The sequence below is a fragment of the Marmota monax genome, unplaced genomic scaffold, assembly GCF_021218885.2.
Source record: "Marmota monax isolate L192 unplaced genomic scaffold, Marmota_monax_Labrador192_F-V1.1 WCK01_AAM20220418_F8-fsc00098, whole genome shotgun sequence".
Taxonomy (NCBI): Eukaryota; Metazoa; Chordata; class Mammalia; order Rodentia; family Sciuridae; genus Marmota; species Marmota monax.
This window is the reverse complement of record NW_026694639.1, coordinates 4117162-4132358: the sequence shown is the minus strand read 5'-3', so window position 1 is coordinate 4132358 and position 15197 is coordinate 4117162. Positions and strand designations below refer to the sequence as shown.

At 34.4% G+C, this 15197-nt stretch overlaps 1 protein-coding gene and 1 non-coding gene across 2 annotated transcripts in view; one reads left to right on the top strand and one right to left on the bottom strand.

The window, feature by feature from the left end:
* The window catches only part of Malrd1 (MAM and LDL receptor class A domain containing 1), a 670952-nt gene that overhangs the window by 47675 nt on the left and 608080 nt on the right, over positions 1–15197 (top strand). The window contains exons 6-7 of the mRNA XM_046423053.1: positions 10413–10514; positions 11340–11486. Of these exons, the coding sequence (XP_046279009.1) occupies positions 10413–10514; positions 11340–11486 (249 nt within the window). The remainder of the gene's footprint in view (positions 1–10412; positions 10515–11339; positions 11487–15197) is intronic.
* On the bottom strand, positions 4169–4275 carry LOC124078321 (U6 spliceosomal RNA). The gene has a single exon (XR_006846876.1). It is a non-coding gene; the product is annotated as a U6 spliceosomal RNA (small nuclear RNA).

The following is a 15197-nucleotide window of genomic DNA, read 5'->3' as shown; positions in this document are numbered from 1 at the left end:
TAAGTAAAGTCACATAGTGTGTTCTCTGGAGGTGAGCGTGCAGGGAGAGTTTTATCCCCCTCCCCCCACAAAAAAATAGGAATTGAGAGCATATTTAAATTTTTAAAAGGAAAGCACAGCATTATGAAATATTAATAATGGAGAAAAAGCATAAAGCATTATCAGATAGCATTGGCATTTGGATGTTGTTACATTTTATAAATGATAGGAATATGAGAGATAGTAAAATTAAGTAGCATTAAATTTCTAAATGGGACTCTCTAGTCCAATTCAAGCACTATCATAGCAGAATAAACCTTGTTAATCATCAGAATCACATGGGTGGGATGATTGATTCTGGGCTTCCCTCCAGAACTTCTACGTGGGAATCACAAACCATGTGGCTTGTATTTTCAACAAGGTTCTGGGGATAATTTTTATGAAGAGAGCAAGACCGAGTTCAAGGAACAGGATTGGCATTTAGGAACCATGGGTCCTGGTTCCTCGTTGATGGTCTTACTTGGCAACAACTGCTTTGGAGCAGAGTCCCAGCTGACTAGAGTCAGCGATTTCAGTCTCATGCAGGCCTGAGGTAGTGGTGGAGCATCAGAGGCCTGTAGGCAAAGCCAAACCAACCTGCGCTTTTCCATCAGAAAGCCCTATTCCAACAGAGGATAAGGTCAGAATGCATTTAGGTGTGAGAAAATAGACAAGTTTGCTTAAATGACCTCAGAGTGAAAAAATAAGCGGTTGTTGGCATTCGTTCTTCACTCCAAATCTGTTAAAGTCAAGGACTGAGTGATTTTTCTGCCATTTGCCTTATGCTTACTGCCTGACGATCATAAGGATCACCAGAGCTCTTACATGTCAAATTTAGGGCAGAAAGAAGGCCGAGGTAGGCAGGGACTCTATCTTTGACCATGTCATTGGCTTGACAATTGTTACAATAGTAACTTGAGTTACTAGAGAAGGTAATAAAAGTGAATATTTAGCTTTTAGCCTCGGGAATAAAGAAAGGCAAGAAGAGGTTTATGGACTGAATGGGCAAATGTATTTGCTACAGAATCTCAAAATCAACCTGCTTTGAACTAAATTATATTTTTTTACCCAGAAATCTTTTCCCTCTCCTACATTCTGTCTTTGGCATATTCATCACCAGAAGACCTACTCTGAAATAAATACTAGGGAAATGTTTCAGGTGGAAAAAAAAAATCAAAAAGTATTACCAGAGGAAAACTTGTAACTTCAAGAATAAAGCAAAAAAAAACAAACAAACCCTGAAATCACAAATAACTGAATAAATAGAATACTTTTATCTCCTAAAGATTGTGTATATGTATGTATGTATATACATATACACACACATATATATAACTATAGACATATAATTATAGAATAAAGTGAGGAACATAAAATTCTGTGGCTGTAGCACTTCTATATCTCATTTGAAATGCTAACCAGCTCTGAGTGTTAAACTAAGAGATGCCTATCCTTAGAATGAACAATAAACACAAGTTAATGACAAAATTGAACATATCAGAATATTCAGAAGTTGAAATAATACACTAAAGGCGAAGAGAATTAGAAGGAGAGAACAGAAATGTGGAGTATGGATGGTAAGGGAACAAAGGGTAAGACAAGTAAAAAATAAAATTAACAAATTATAATTATAAAATTATTACATTGAATATAAGTGGTCTCAGCATTCCTATCTGAACTCATATGGTATGAGATTGGAACAACAATCAGAATCATCTTTATTCTGACTATAAAAACCCATTTTAAATATGGTACAGATTAACCAAAAATAAAGGGGTGCAGAAAGATGTACCATGTAATCAAATCAAAGAAAGGTGGAGTGACCATATTCATGTCAAAATTGTTGTTCAAAACAAGGAAAATTAATAGGGATAAAGTAGGACCATTATATAGTAATAAAGGGTAAATTCACTAAGAAAATATGATCCTAAACATGTACACACCTAACAACAGTACACCAAAATATATGTGTCAAAACTATTAGAATTTAAAGAATTAAATAAGTCCACAATTATATCAGGAGATAGATACATAGATATAGATATATCAATAATCATGACAAATACATAAGAATATAGAAAACTTGAACAAAATCATTCACTAATTTGATATAATTGACATTGATTAAAATAATACATAATAGGTCAAATAGAACAGAATACAATGTGCATATGCAACATTAACCATTGATAGTCAGCAGCAAAGGTCCAAGGGAGCAGCAATACAGACAAAGGACAATATTTAAGGAGGCGCTAGAATTTTACTGCTAGACTCTACATGTGTCCTTCATCTCCACTAAATTCCTATGTCGAAATCCTAATGTCCCTGTGACTGTAATGTAAAGATGGGATCTTTAAGAAGTAATTCAGTAAAATCCTAAGGATGGAGCCCCATTTGCTACTACTGTGTCTTCAAAAGAGAAGGAAGATGCCGTCTCTCTCATTGTGTGTGTCTTATGGGTTCTTCTCTCCTGTGTGAGGACACTGAGTACAGCAGCCATGCACAAGCCTGGAAGAGAGGTCTCACTAGGACCCTTATCTTATGCCTCCAGCCTCCAGATCTGTAGGGAAAATAATTCTGTTATTGAAGCCACCAGTCTATGGTATTTTTTTATTGCAGTCTGGACAGACTAAGATGCTTGCTAACTGAGATAAAGGATATTTAGATGTAACATTTAAAAAAATCAAAACTAATAAAAAAATCAATGGTAAACAAAACATTAGAATGTTTAAGATGGGATCAGTATTATTAAATTTTATCAGGCGCCAATATGGCTTAGAATCTTAATATTTGGACCATGAAACAAATTTTAAGAATCTTAAAGGAACTGAAATAATACAAAAATAGGTATTTTGACTATAATGAAGTCAAACTACAAAACTAGGAAATCCACAATTATTTGGAATTTAAACATCAGACTTTTAAAAACATACTTTGAAATAACCATGTATTTTGAACTGAATAAATATGTAAATGTAACTTACTTAAATTTGTATAATAGTAGAATATAATTATAGCTGTACTTACAAGGAAATTTATATATATATATATATATATATATATATGTTTTTGTTAAGAAAGAAGAAAGGTCTCAAAATAGTAATTTATCTATCTAAAGAAAGTAGAAGAAGAATAAGGTAAGAATAAGCACTATGAAAATTACATATATATAGTAGTAAATAATAAAGTTGAAAATATAAAATAGAGTAAATTATTGAAAGAAAAGTTGATCATTTTAAAAGATGAATAAAATTGGTGAAATTCTAGTTGAACTGACCAAGAATAAGGAGACATGACATACATTACCAATACCATAAAAACATTAAAAGGATAATATTAATAATAATAAGGGAAAACTGAAAACTCTATGCCAATAAATTCAACAATTTAATTAAAATGGTTAAATTTCTTGAAAGCCTCCAACTACCAAATCACTAAGAAGAAAGCAATAACTTGAAGAGGTTCATGTTTGTTGAATAAGACTCATAATGAAAATCTTCATTAAAGAAAATTCTAGAACCACACGGTTTCACTGGCAAGTTGTATCAAATATGTAGGGATAAATTGCCACCAGTTCCATACATTCTATTTCAGAAAACAGAAATGATGAAAACACTTGTCACCTTATTTTGAAACAATGACTTTGCCCTAACACAAAATCCAGGCAAAAATACAAGAAAACCTCAGGTCTCAAGTCTTCTGCAAAATAGTATGAAACTTCCAGCAATATATAAAAAGATAATAGAGTGCAACCATTCAGGGAATTTAAAGCTGGTACAATGTTTGAAAATCAATCAATGTCATTCACCATATTGACAGACTGAAGAAGAAAAAGATCCTGTGGTGATCTTAGTAGATGCAAAAACAGCATTTGACAAAATCAAAAATACATTCATGATCCAAAACGTCAGCGAACCTATGAACTTTTTTAACCTGATAAAGGTTTTGTACAAAAAGCCTACAGCTAACATCACACCCAATGATGAGAGAATCATGCTTTGCTCCTAAATTGGGGAATCACTCATCATTTCCAGGCAACAACACACTGGAAGTCTGGCGATATTCTTAAGGCAATTAATTAGAACAGAAGGGGGAAATGTCTCTGAAAGTAATGTGATTATCTATACATAACGTTTCATGGAATTTACTTAATGTTAAGCTACAGAACACTGCATTTTGCATGTCACCTTGTTTAGGGGCATGCTCATCTCCTTTGTATTATTACAGTTTTAGTATATGTACTGCCAAAGTGAGCACAGATTTATTTTTACAAAGTTTCTAGAGCTAGTAAATGAATTTATCATGGTACAAAGATGCAAAGTAAATATAAAATCTTATTTATTTTCACATAATATCAATGACTGATAAAAATGAAAATGAGGAAAAGGGAACCACATATAATAGAATCAAAGTTAATTCTTATGCATCTAACAAAATATTGTATCTGCATTTGGGAGACCGCAAAACACTGATGAAAGACATTGAGAAGAGCTAAATATTAATTTTACTTTAGGTAAATTTAGAAATAAATTTAACAGAGTAATGGTCACTTTTTAAGTTGAAGTGATAATGATGGTGAGAAGTTTATGTGCTTAATTCATTGGACAATTTGCAGAAAAAATTGCTATTATCTTAGTATACTGAGTAAATATGTATATGTATATTTCTGTTTACTATGAAAATGTAAACAACTTTACAAAAATGCTTAGTTATAGCTATTTTCATGGTGTCTGAATACTTTTACATTTTGGGAAATAAAATTAAGGTCTCTTTATAGTATTAGAGAAGTCTTAAGACTATTTTCATACCTTCAAATACTACCATTCTAGCCTCTGCCCCTCCCAAGATGTAAAAATTCATTTTACATTTATTGGAAAGTGAATTTCTCTACACTCTTTCAAGGTAGCAAGTGTAAAAAACAAATCAAGGTTTGTGACTGTGATTAAATAAGAATGTGTTTGATCAGTGATTCTTGAATAACACTGATTCTTGAATAAATTGCTGATTATAATTTTTATAATGATTACTTGCTGTGGCTCAAAATCAGAATATTGTGAAATTCTGTGAATATTTTTGACTTTCCAGGACCATGCCTTAGACATTTGTGAAATGGCACAAATACATAAGTCATCCCTTAATTAGGATCTTCATGAGATATATATATATATATATATATATATATATATATATATATGTGTGTGTGTGTGTGTGTGTGTGTGTATAATCTAGTTAAATAACTAAAGACCTGTTACCTTTTTTCTTAACTTTCAGTTAAGTTTGAAGACCCAGTAAGTATTTATTGAAATCCATTATCAATTTAAAAAAATTGACAACTGAATTGCCTAAAACAATTGAGGTCAAAACTGGTGTCAATTGTAACTTTTCCTGCAATAGCCTTGAGACTTGGACTTCATTCTGTAACATTTCAGAGTTTCTAGCCAGTTTCACACAATCTGTTTGCATGAGATAAGATTTCAAGGAGGACAGCCCTTAGGCATGTGACTTCCTTGGTATGGTGACCTTGAAATGGTTGGCCAGGCTTCCTCCTATTGATTATGCAACCTCTCCAAATATTCTCCTACAGTCAAATCGTGGTGCAATGTAAGAATGAGTGAGAGAGAGAGATGGAGAGAAAGAGATAAAATATGAATGAATATGAATGTAAATATAAATAAGTGATATGTTTAAAAAGTTTCAGATTCTGGGATTGAATGCATTCAAATAAAAATGTATATCTGGGAGATTTATTATTTATGCATACCATACCACCACACATACCATAATTTTTGTAGTATAATTTCTAGTTTTGGGGCCAATGATACTAAAAATAGTTGGTATTGGGAAAAAAAAAATTAAATGCCAATTGGCACAAGATATATTTTAATTCCACGCAATTTGGCCTTTACTATTTTGCTATGTTTTATATGACAAATTAGAGGTACTATACAACATTTAATTGAACTATGACCAATATTTAATTATGTAGTTCTAGGGGGCAGAAGATTTGTAGCTCTTATATGAACCTACAAAAATTACAGTTTTAATTGTTTAATGATAATTGTTATTTTGCAATCTTAGCTTCATTTATTGCAAACATTGTGTTAATTGCCTATGCAGTTTTATTTTTAGTATATTTTAGACTCAAGAGGATTTGCATATTCATCATTTGTAAACTCCTGTTACGAGAAACCAGATTATGGATGTATTAGTAAATCATTTTCATAACCAATTGCTTCAGTCTTATCACAAATAAAATATAAGTGATTTTTATATGGCCTACAATATTTTTAAAAATTTTCTGTGGATTTTTCTTAGGGCCATTTATTTATTCATTAGTTAAATAAATATATGTTTAGCATCTATATTTTGCCATGAATTTTTCTTGGGAATGGGGAAACAGCCATTGAAAAACAAAGAGTAATCATCCCATTCGTGGATTTTCCATTTTAGTCAGAAAATGAAATATATAAGAAATAAATAAGAAATATATTTTGTGTTCAGGGGGGATATTTGAAAACAAGAAAATGTAAAACTGAAGTACAGAGTGACAGAGGTAAGATGAGATAGTGAAGTTTAGAAAAGAATCCTTAGCCTGTCTCCATTAAAAGCACATTAACTGATCAGAAAAGCCAGGGGGTGGGTGAAGAAGCCTGTGCTTATTGGAAGAAACTCTAAATGCAAAGACCTGCAAGAGTAAGCCTGGTTTGCATGAGGAAGATCAAGGTGAGGATTTTAATGTTTTCTTCACAGAGATTGGAATCTCATGGAAGGATTTCAAAGGAGAAGAGACATAGTCTGACTGACACTTCTAATGATAGTTAATGGGGCCAAGGGCAAGGACAAGGTAGCAAATTAAGAAGTAATTGCTATAATCTAGAAATAGATGTTTCTTGGCAACAGAGCTGGGGGTAGTGTGGAAGTGATGAAGATGTGGTAAGATTTTGAATGCATTTTGCACATAAGTAAGAATTTGCTGATGAAAAATATGTTTTGTGAGAGAGGACATGAGTCACGGAGGACTCCAAATTTCTTGCCTGAACTAGGAGGATAGGGTTGTCGTTAGCTGAACATTAGATTGGAAATACTGTTTGAAGAGAAATTTGAGGAGAAAGAAATGAGAAGTTCACATTGAATTTGATTTCTGTGGAGGTGCCTGTTAGCCATCTGAGTGTTTGCATCCAGGATAGCTGAGCTAGAATCCAACAAAAGGTCTGAGCCTCTGTTAGAATTTTAGAGTCATTAGTATCTAGGAAAAACTTTAGAGGCACGAGGCAGTGTGATCCTAACAATATTGTGAGTGGGTAGAGAAGGAAAGAGAATCAAGGACTGACCTCTGGAGCAATCTGTTGTTGAGGAACTGAGGGAAAACCAGCAAGGGAGACTGAGTAAAAACAACTAGTAATATAGAAGGAAAACTAGGAAAAAAGTATGTGCTGGTACCCAGAGAAAAAATTATTTCAAAAAGGAGTGAGTAATCAAGTATAATCCAAATAGTACTGATAAATAAGTAGGTTGAAGAGAAAAAAAATTAATATTAGGTAGAGCAATATGGAGGTTGACCTTGATTATATGCAGTTTCAGTGGAGTGGTAAAGGGAAAAATTATAATAATAAAAATGAAATACTAATCCCTGTTGCAGCATGGATGGACTTTGAACACATTATGCTGAGTCAAAAAAAGGTAGGCCCCCAATCCACTTAGTATATGTTTCCATTTATACGAAATGTCCAGAGTAGGCAAATCCATAGTGACAAAAATAAGATTGGTAGTTTTCAGGGTCTGAAAGAGAGGATAGAATGAAGAATGTGTTAATCAACTTTTGGTCATTTTAACAAAATACCTGAGAAAACCAACTTAAGGGGGAAAAGAATTATACTGGCTCAGGGTTTCAAAGGTTTTAGTCCATGGTTGGTTGGCTCCACTGCTATAGGTCTGTGATGAGGCCAAGCATAATGGAGGGGAACTATCTTGGTGACGAAGAAGCAGAGAGAGAGAGAGAGAGAGAGAGAGAGAGAGAGAGAGAGAGAGCAAGAAAGGGGGCAGGGATAAGTGCAGTCCTCAAGGGCACCCCCCAAAAAGCCCACTCCTTTCAACTATGTTTCACCCCCTATAATTTTGACTACTCCCAGTAGTCCACCTAGCTATGAATCCACTAATGAATTCATCCATTGATGAGGTTAGAGCCCTTATGGTCCAATCACTTCCCCAAAGCCCCATATCTGAATAGTGCTGCATTGGAGACTAAGCCTCTGACACATGAGCCAGATCCAGACCATAATGGAGAGTGACTACTAATGGGTGTAGGAATGTACTTTATGGTCATGAAAATGATTTGGAATTAGATAGTGGTGATGATTGCATAACACTATGAAAGTTCAAAAGCCACTGAATTGTATGCTTTAAAATTGATTCCTTGAAGGCTAGGGCATGGAACTCAGTGGTAGAGTACTTGCCTAATACATGTGAGACCTTAAGTTCAATCTCTAGCACCAGACACATGACAAAAAGTAAAATGGTTTAAATGGTGAATTTTACGTGCTATAAATTTTGCCTTGATTAAAATATTCATGGGGATAGGTTCAAGAGAGAGCAGAGAGGACCTGGAGTTGGAGTCCTGAGAAAAAAATAGCATTTTGAAAAGTTAGCTAAAGGTTGTTGGGTCAATAATAAAGATTTTCTTAAGATGGATGAAATTTTGACCATTTGGGTGTGGAAAGTAATTATCTTACAGAGAAAATGAACATGTGGATATAGAAGAGAGAAAAGAAAATTGCTGGAATGAATCTTTCAATAGGCAAGAGGAGATGTAATTCTGTACAGATGGAAAGAGTAACCCCAAATGGAACATGGGCTTCTGTCCAGTTACAGAAAAGGATTATGGACAGCATGGCAGAGAGAGGCATGGAACCTGGGGAGATTTCTTCTGATTTTTCTCATTTTCCCAGTGAAATATACAGAAAGATGAAGAGCTGAGGAATAATGAGATGATAGGAATCACTGGAATTTTAAGGAAGGAATAGAAATTTTTGAATAGATTTCTAGCAATTGAAGAAAAGGGAAGAATCGGGATTGGCATGATCCACTGAAGTGAGTGGTCGTGAGAATGAAGCCATCAGTCAGCTTCATCGTGGGCCTTTCTCCATACCCATGTGGCAGCAGAGATATAGGCTGGACTTGGTGCAGAGTTGTATTTACCAGAGTTTTTTTCAGGAGAGTATAGGAAACCATAGAAAGGGCCAATGAATGAATTCCTGTCTAATATCTGTAATAAAAGAAATAAAGAAGTGATAGTGGATGAAAGGAATTGAAATTGTAGGTGCTGGTGCTGTCAGAGTACAGTCATATGCTTAGTGACACACATACACTCTAAGAAGTGCATCATTATTCAATTTCATCATTGTGCAAACTTCATGGAGCATACTTACATAAGCTAAGACATCCATGGCATCATTGGGTGATAAAATCTTGCAGGACCACTGTCTTATAGATTGTCTGTCATTGATTGAAATATTGTTATGCCGCACATAACTGTAGTGTTAGAGTTGAGATACTAAAAGGAATGAGCTAGAAAGATAGAGTAATGATTGGGACATAGACCACTTGAAAATAAGGAAATGTATCATTAATGATGACCATAATCAATTAGAGAAGTGGTGGTAGATCCCCTTTCATTGAAGTTCTCCGTTGAGATCATCAGAAAGGAGAGATCAAGAAAATGGGAATCAAGGAGAAAGTGGATACTGAAATGAGTGAAGTGAACCCAAACCCCACATCTTCAGGGAATAAGAGGTGGTATGCCAAAGTTTGAGATGACTCCAACAAGCAGGTGCAGTGAGGGGAGCCCTTTGATGTTAAGAGTCAAAACCTGGTATTAGGAAGGTGAGAGCAAGAATTGTCTAGAATTATCAATAGGAGCAAGTAGGATGTCAAGTCCACACTCATGTCCCTTTCAAGTCCACAACCCCAAAAGGCAGGGACAATTTAAGAGGGCATCAAAGAAGATAGTTGCAAGGCAGATCTACCTTCCCGTTACAGGACACCATCTATTATATTAGACACAGAAACAATTGTAATAACAAGCTCTTCATTTTAAAATTTAAGGTAGGTCCTTACTTTTGTGGAAACACAGAAATTGTTATTTAGGGCTTGCCAGTCACCATGGAGATATGATTATAATACAGAGACATCCAATGCTTGTTTTATTCTACTTACGTGTGTGTGTGTGTGTGTGTGTGTGTGTGTGTAAAGTAAGGCTGCCTAAGGGATGATGATGCCATACCTTAGAGAGGACTTGAGTGGAGAATTCATGGTAGAGTGAATGTTAACATTTTAAGAAACATGAGCCTTTCCAGGGTACCCGCATCTCATGTCTTGCCATTCTTTAAATTTAACAGATGAAATTTTACCATGTCAAGAAGCACTGAATACCGAGCAGGAATCATGTCATCCAGATATGAGTCTCTGCAGATTTGATTCCACAGGTGAAGAATTGAGAAGTAAGTGTTAAAATGAAATGCCCATCTTGTAGGTGCTGACACAATTTATGAGTCTCAGCGACTAATCATAGGAATGTGCATCTGCTGGCCTTTGTTGACTTAGTATCCTAGTTAAATCTGTACTCTATTGGAGTTGGTAATCTACTAGAACAGTGAAAACTACTAGTACATCTATTGAAGGTGATGTTTTATAGAACAATTCCATTGAAGACCATCTTGCAATTACATAATGTTTCTCCTTTAAAATTCCAATGTAAACTGGCTGCATTCGCACGTCTGTAATCCCAGTGACTCAGGAGGCTGAGGCAGGAGGATGGAAAGTTCAAAGCCAGCCTCAGCAATTCAGCGAAGCCCTTGGCAACTTAGTAAGACCCTGTATCAAAATAAAACATTAAAAAAGGGCTGGGGATATGGCAATTTCATCTGTTAAATTTACTGCACCTCAGCAGAATCTTACTAGTCAAGTGTCCCTGGGTTCAATCCCTGGTACAAAAAAAATTTCCAACGTAATTATGAATAACACGTAATTTAAACTAATTCTATAAAGTTGGTAAGATCAAGCATTATGTCATTTTAAAAAATGGAAACCAAAGTGGTGATAGAATTAAAACTAGGAGTGTCTTATTTTATGTGTATTGTTCTCATGGGAAAAGATGCTCATCTGGATTAACTGAAGACCTCTGGTAAAATAGAGTTGCTTATCAGGTCAAATTTCCAGATTGTGTGTGTGTGGGCCTCTGAGTTAATTAACCCACATAACCCTGGTTGAGCCATCACTCTGGTAAGCTATTATAGTCTGCTAAGATCTTCCTCTTCCCTCTGCAGTGTGTCAACCCTGTTCCTTTGACTTTGACATGTGTGACTGGACAGCAGAAGCATCTGCTGGGCAAATTTCTTGGACGCGCACAAAAGCCAGCGAGTTCACAGCAATAGAATCTGCACCTCAGCAGAATCTTACTAGCAATGATGAAGGTAGCAAATAAAATACAATGTATTTTATGTCTAAGTCTTAGAATTGTGCTTTATTGTAACTAGTGATGAGACATTAAAGTGGTGTTTTGAGGATCATATTTTATTGAAAGTATATTATGCCATAGATATTGAAAGGGACAAAATAATCATATTTACAATGCTGTTAAAGAAAAGTTATAATGTATTAACTCTCTTAGTTTGCAAACTTATTATTTTATTATTGTCAGGAGATACTGAGTTTTGTATGAACAAAAAAAAATTAAGACTTTATTTATGGATTTTATTTATCTTCGGTATTGGGGATTGAATCCAGGGCTGCTTTATCCCTGAACTATATTCCTAATCCTTATTTTTGTTTTGAGGCAGAGTCTTGCTAAGTTTCTAAGGGTCTCACAAAGTTTCTGAGGCTGAGTTTGAATTTGAGATCCTCTTGCCTCAGCCTTCATAGTTGTTGAGATCAGTTGACTTTTACCAAGTCTATATACAGGCTCTTTGTTCTGTCAGTGAGTTTCTTGTTAAAATTGGTACTTTCTGTTTACTTTTCTCCCTGTTGTCATTTTGGGGTGGTGAGATGGGAATGTGGTTATTCTTCTGATTTATTTTTTAATCAATGGTTTGCAAATTTTATATATGTTACCATTACGTCTATTCTTAATTTGAACACCTATCTTTAAATTTTATTACCAAAATGTAAAGTATTCAGTATATCTGTGTTTTTTTGAATATGATAAAAAAACTTGACATGATTTAACTACTATTTTACCCTTTTCTGGTTTTGAGTTATAGTTTAGCATTTTCAGAAGAGTTTTAAGTCAACAAGTTAATTTTTTATGTTTATAATTATGACAACTATGTATTTTATTGTTTCATTCCTTTACTACTGCTTTTTATTTTTATGTATTATTTGGGGGTTGAGGATTAAACCCAGGGCCTCCTGCAGATGGGCAAGTGCTCAGCCACTGAGCCACATCTCCAGGCTCTTACCATTGCTTTTCAAATTTCCTGTGGTCCCTCTTGGTTCTCTCTCTCTCTCTCTCTCTCTCTCTCTCTCTCTCTCTCTCTTTAAATTAATTGTTATTTTACCAATAAAAGATCTGTGGTGGTGATAAACTCCCTTAGGATTTATCAACTTAAAATGTTTTTAAATTGGTCTTACTCCCAGATAAAAAGTTATCTGGTCAGACAATTTTAGAATTAAACTTATTTTCCTTCTAAGTACCTGTTGATTATCCCTCTCTATTCAAATAGTTACTTACTATAATTGAGAAGTCTGAGTTCATTTAATCTATTTCAATTTAATGCAGGTTTTTTACAATGTCTTTTTTGATGTTTGAAATTTTCACTGTGATTAGTGCAGGTGTTTTTAAATTTTTTCAATGCTCATAACACATTATTTCATCACTTTAGGAAAGTGTTTGTTATTCTATTCAAGTGATTTTTACTGCTTCTTTTCTTCTTTTGTTCCTATTAGATATACTAAAGAGACACTAATAATTTATACTTCATAACTTCACTGCCCTTTTTAGAATTTTCTGTACTATTTAGTCTATTTTGAGTTATATTTTTAGTGCTGCTTCCTGAAACACTTTTTTTTTCTGTAACTATGTTCAGTCTAGATTATATTCTTTTGGACATTTAATTTCTGTACTTTGTGCATGCTTAATGATGCTCTTCTTGTTTTATTTCAGTTTTCCTTCTTCTATTTAGTGTATTGTAGCTCTCCATAATGGTGGGGTTCACTCTAGCATATTCATAATCCTGTACTTTTTATGGTAGTACAGGTACCTTATAAATACAAAATAATCCTAATTCCTCTCTCCCAACCCTTGTACTATTGTTACCATGCATTTCATTTATACATAAAATATAATGATCAAACATAATATTGATATTATTATCTTGACCAAATTATTATTTTTTAGGTCAATAAAAAATTATTGCTTTATTCTTAATATTTATTCTCTAATGCTATTTTTTCCTTCTTGTAGATCCAGTCTTCTCACCTATATCACTTTCTTCTTCTCTGAAGGACTATTTTTATTTCTTACAAAGCAGATTCCTTCATGTTTTAGAAAGTTTTATTTCTCCTTCATATTGCAGGATGATTTCATAGGACACAGAATTTTGGGTTGGTGATTTGGGGGTGGTGGTGGTCTCAACACTAAAAATTTAACTCCATTCTATCCTTGTTTGTGTGATTTTTATAATTCATCTTTGCTCCTTTATAGGTAAGATATATTTTTCCCTCTGGCTTCTATCAAAATATTTTCTTTTATTTTTCTGCATTTTGGATATATATGAAATTTATTCTTTCTTTCTGTTTGTTTATTTCTAGCATTTATTCTACTTAGCATTTTCTGAGTTTCCTGGATCTTTGATTTCATGGCTGACACTATTTGGAGAAATTTTCAGTCCTTATTGCTTCGAATATTATGTCTGTTCCTTTATTTTTCTTTTTATCTTCCCATTTCACATCCATTTCACCTTTTGCCATTTCTTCACAGCCCTTGGGTAATCTATTTCTTTTTTTTCCCCCACAATTTTATTTCTGTGTTTCAGTTTTGGAAGTTCGATTAGCATGTCCTCAAGATCCGAGTCTTTCCTCACCAGTGACTAGTTTTCTAATGAATCCAGAAACACATTCTTCATTTATGTTACAGTTTTTGACTCTAAATTTCCATCTCTTTGCCTACATTATCTTACCTTTTCTATTAGAATGTGAAGCATATTAATCAGGGTTGTTTTAAATTCCCCATCTGAATATTCAGATATTCTTGCCATATCTGAGTCTGGTTCTGATCTTGCTTTCTTTTCAAATTGTGCTTTTGCCTTTTGGTATACCTTGTAATGTTTTTGCCAAGAGTCAAATTTACAAAAAGTGGCGATTTATTGTGTGAAAGGTGTCGAGGTAAATAGTGTGAGCTGTTTTTTTTTTTTTTTTTTTTTTAATCTGGCTAGGTGTTAGACTGCTTACTCTGCTGTAGCTATCTATATCTGAGGATGAATTTTGCCTGACTTTCTTGTTTTTTTCCTCTCTGATGTCTTTGGGCTCCCTTGCAGACTTTTTACATAATATCTGAGACACATAGCTCTGTGATTGTATCCCCCCATTATTGTCCAAGAGCCATAATTACATGGTGGTATGTTGTGAGGGGAAGGGGAACATTCGTTGTAATCAATAGGCCTCTGATTTCAGTGGGAATGAGTTGATGTTCTATGACCTCCAAAAATGCTTCTTAATCCCACTCCCCTTGCCTTAACTTGAGGAGAAAGAAAAGCTAGAGGGAGCTGAATCTGGGAATTCTCCTTGCCCCTATAGGAAGGCTAGAATGGATTGGAGTTGCATTCCCTTGTCCCTAGTCAGGTTAGACTCGGGTTAAATCCTTGTGATTTACATTGTAGTGAAATAGTTTCTCTTGAGTTCAGGGCTTGATAAGAGAAAGAGAATAGTTGAGGAGCATTTCAAAATGGCTATTTTTCCTCTCGGATGCAAACCTGAGGGGACTTTTCTCTAATTTTCACTGTGTGGACCTCATAGGACTCCTGGAGGTAAAATTCAGAACAGTGTTCCCTTAGAGTTTTTAACTCCTCAGCTCATCCACACTCAGTTGTTCAAATTTTTCCATAGAGCTTTGCTTTTAGCAGAGCTTTGTATGCTGGGATTCTGCTTTAGAGAGCTGTGATTCTCTGCATTCAAATGCCTCTCTGGTT